The sequence below is a fragment of the Lithobates pipiens genome, unplaced genomic scaffold (genome assembly GCF_037356315.1).
Source record: "Lithobates pipiens isolate NorthernLeopardFrog02 unplaced genomic scaffold, aLitPip1_a1.2 Scaffold_8, whole genome shotgun sequence".
Taxonomy (NCBI): domain Eukaryota; kingdom Metazoa; phylum Chordata; class Amphibia; order Anura; family Ranidae; genus Lithobates; species Lithobates pipiens.
Genome location: NW_027507903.1, coordinates 21041795 through 21044563, shown reverse-complemented (window position 1 = coordinate 21044563; position 2769 = coordinate 21041795). Strand labels below are relative to the sequence as shown.

The following is a 2769-nucleotide window of genomic DNA, read 5'->3' as shown; positions in this document are numbered from 1 at the left end:
ATGATTGCTGAGCTGAGGTCTATTTTGTTGGGGTGGGGTTTATTGTTGCTGAGGTGAGGTCTATTGTTGTTGGGGTGGGGTCTATTGTTGTTGAGGTGGGATCTATTATTGCAAAGTTGAAGTCTATTGTTGTTGGGGTGGGGTCTATTGTTGCTGAGGTGAGGTCTATTGTTGCTGAGGTGAGGTCTATTGTTGTTGGGGTGGGGTCTATTGTTGCTGAGGTGGGGTCTATTTTTGTTGGGGTGGGGTCTATTGTTGCTGAGAGGGATCTATCGTTGGCTCTAGGGGATCTATATTTCTGCTTTTCTTGTTATTAGACAAAAACATATTCCATACAAATTATTCAGCACCAGAAAACAATACTTAGTACTGGGAGGTGAGTAAGGGGGTGGAACCAAGGGACGGTGCTCAGGGGAGGAGACAAGGAAGGACTCATAGGGGGGGGGGGGGTTCCTGCACCTATTCTATAAGAAAAACAGCCCTGGCCTTACTAATAAAATTGCCTGAAGGGCAAATTGTCTGAAGGGCCATACACACGGGCTGAATATCAATAGCAACCGGCCGACACTCAGCCCCTGGGTATGGCAGCCGGTCTGACAGAAGCCGGCCGTTTAGCAGGCTTCTGTTAAAGAAGCATGACCGAAAAAGGTCTGTCGATTGGTATCGGTATCCGATCAGCACTCTCAGCCAATGGCTAAAAGCGCTGACCGGTGTGTTCTGACGGGGGGGGGGGTCTCCCTGTAAGAACACAATAGCTCAGTGGGCGAGATCGCTGTACTAACATTGCATAGTTAGTACTAGATATGTGCAATTTGTTTTGGTCCAAATATGAATTTGGACTAACTTTTTGTTATTCTGAGATCCGGATGTGGTTGAATCTCCGAATGAAATAGTAAGGAATTTCATTGAAATTAGTTTAAATCGTGTCTAGGGTAAGAAGAGGAAGAAGATGTTCTCCGTGCTGAGGTCCGTGCTGCACGTCTCCGGTCGTGGTGTCCAGAGAAAGATCAGCAGACGATCCCATCACAAAGCTGAAGCCAACTTCCATGACAAGTACGGGAACGCCATCCTGGCCTCTGGGACCACTTTCTGTATCGGCATCTGGACTTATGTGATCACCTCCACAGGGATTTGCTGGAACGTTTCTCCGGTCGGTAAAGTGACACCGAAGGAATGGCGGGAGAAGTAGTATCTGTTTTCTAACCAATTCTCAAATTTTCATAACAATTCAAATTCGGATCGGTTGAAAAATGATCGACCGATCCGCATTCTGTGTGAAGAAAAGCTGGTTGTTAAGGAGAGGGCTGGTAAGAAGGCCACAGCATCCTTAACAACCGATGACTCATCAGCCGTCAGCGGGCTTCCCCACTGACAGCTAACAGCTAAAATGTAAACAAAACAATACAAGAAACAAAAATTCAGGAAAAAAAACAGGCGAGCGCCCCCTGAACCATAGCAGGCCACATGCCCTCAACATGGGGGGGTGCTTTTGGTAACAAGGTGCTTTAGGGCACCCCAAAGTACCCCCCCATGTTGAGGACATGCGGCCTGGTATGGTTCAGGAGGGGCGGGGGGCACTCGCTCATCACTCCCTCCTTTCCTGGTCTTCCGGGTGCATGCTCGAAAAAGGGTCTGGTATGGATTTGGGGGGGCACGTTGTTTTTTTTTCAGAATTTTTCATAGCCAGCATTTATTTGTTTACATTTCAGCTGTCAGTGGGGAAGCCCGCTGACAGCTGATGAGTCATTGGTTGTTAAAGATGCAGTCGGCCAACTTCCAGCTCCACACCTTTGCGACCAGCAGTTCTTCACACAGAAATAAGAGAAGAACTTACAGTTAAATGTTAGACATGGGCACACTAAAATATTTGTTTCGGAATTTTTTTTTCATCCGAAAAATACATTTATTTAGTCACTCCCGAAATTATTATTATTATTTTTTTTATTGCATTCGTCCGAAAATCTGAAATAATTAAGGTCGAATCTGTCATTGAAGGCTCATGGTGTCTGTCGAATGTTCTAAGAAGATTTGACGGAGCAGCTAAACTGTACAGCACCGCAATCGTACATTTCCGGTCGAATGTTCCGCCTACAAGCTATAGTAGAATTCTAATGTTGTATGACACTAGTAATAATTATATTTATTAATTATTATTACTAGTCAACCAACATTAGAATTCTTCTATAGCTTATGAGAGGAGCATTTGACCATAAATGTCCGCTCGCGGTGACTGCTTTGTCGAATCTTCATGTCGCTTCTTTTCTCTCAATGTTGAATAATCTTGTACTAATAGAGTTAGGTTAGGCACATTCGACCTTTTTTGCTATTGTGTCTCTATGTCGAATCTTTTCTCTCTATGTCGAATCTTTTCTTTCTATGTCGAATAATCTTGGACTAATAGAGTTAGGTTAGGCACATTCGACCTTTTTGCTATTGTCTCTATAATGTCGAATCTTTTCTCTCTATGTCGAATCTTTTCTCTTTATGTAGAATAATCTTGGACTAATAGAGCTAAGGTTAGGCACATTCGACCACAGGTTCGATGTACACAGATCGCCATTGTCAGCATCATGTCGAATATCCTATCTGTATCGAACTGTTGTCTCAACGAAAACGAACATAAAGCATTTGTTTATGTCGGATCTTTTGGTTTTCGGATTCTGCATGTTCGTTATTGTTTGTTAAAACGTAAACGAAAATACCCAAAATTCGAATGAAAATGCATTCAGACGAAAATGAATGCACATGTCTATTAAATGTAGCAAAAAC

At 43.4% G+C, this 2769-nt stretch overlaps 1 protein-coding gene across 1 annotated transcript; it reads left to right on the top strand.

Annotated features, from left to right (window-relative positions):
* The first annotated feature begins 949 nt into the window (after positions 1–949).
* LOC143961879 (cytochrome c oxidase subunit 7B, mitochondrial-like) lies at positions 950–1189 on the top strand. The gene has a single exon (XM_077471214.1). It carries the CDS (start codon positions 950–952, stop codon positions 1187–1189), a length of 240 nt encoding a protein of 79 aa, XP_077327340.1.
* Positions 1190–2769: the final 1580 nt, after the last annotated feature.

Coding starts and splice junctions, on each gene's coding strand:
- LOC143961879 (XM_077471214.1), top strand. CDS start 950: ATGTTCTCCGTGCTGAGGTCCGTGCTGCACGTCTCCGGTCGTGGTGTC.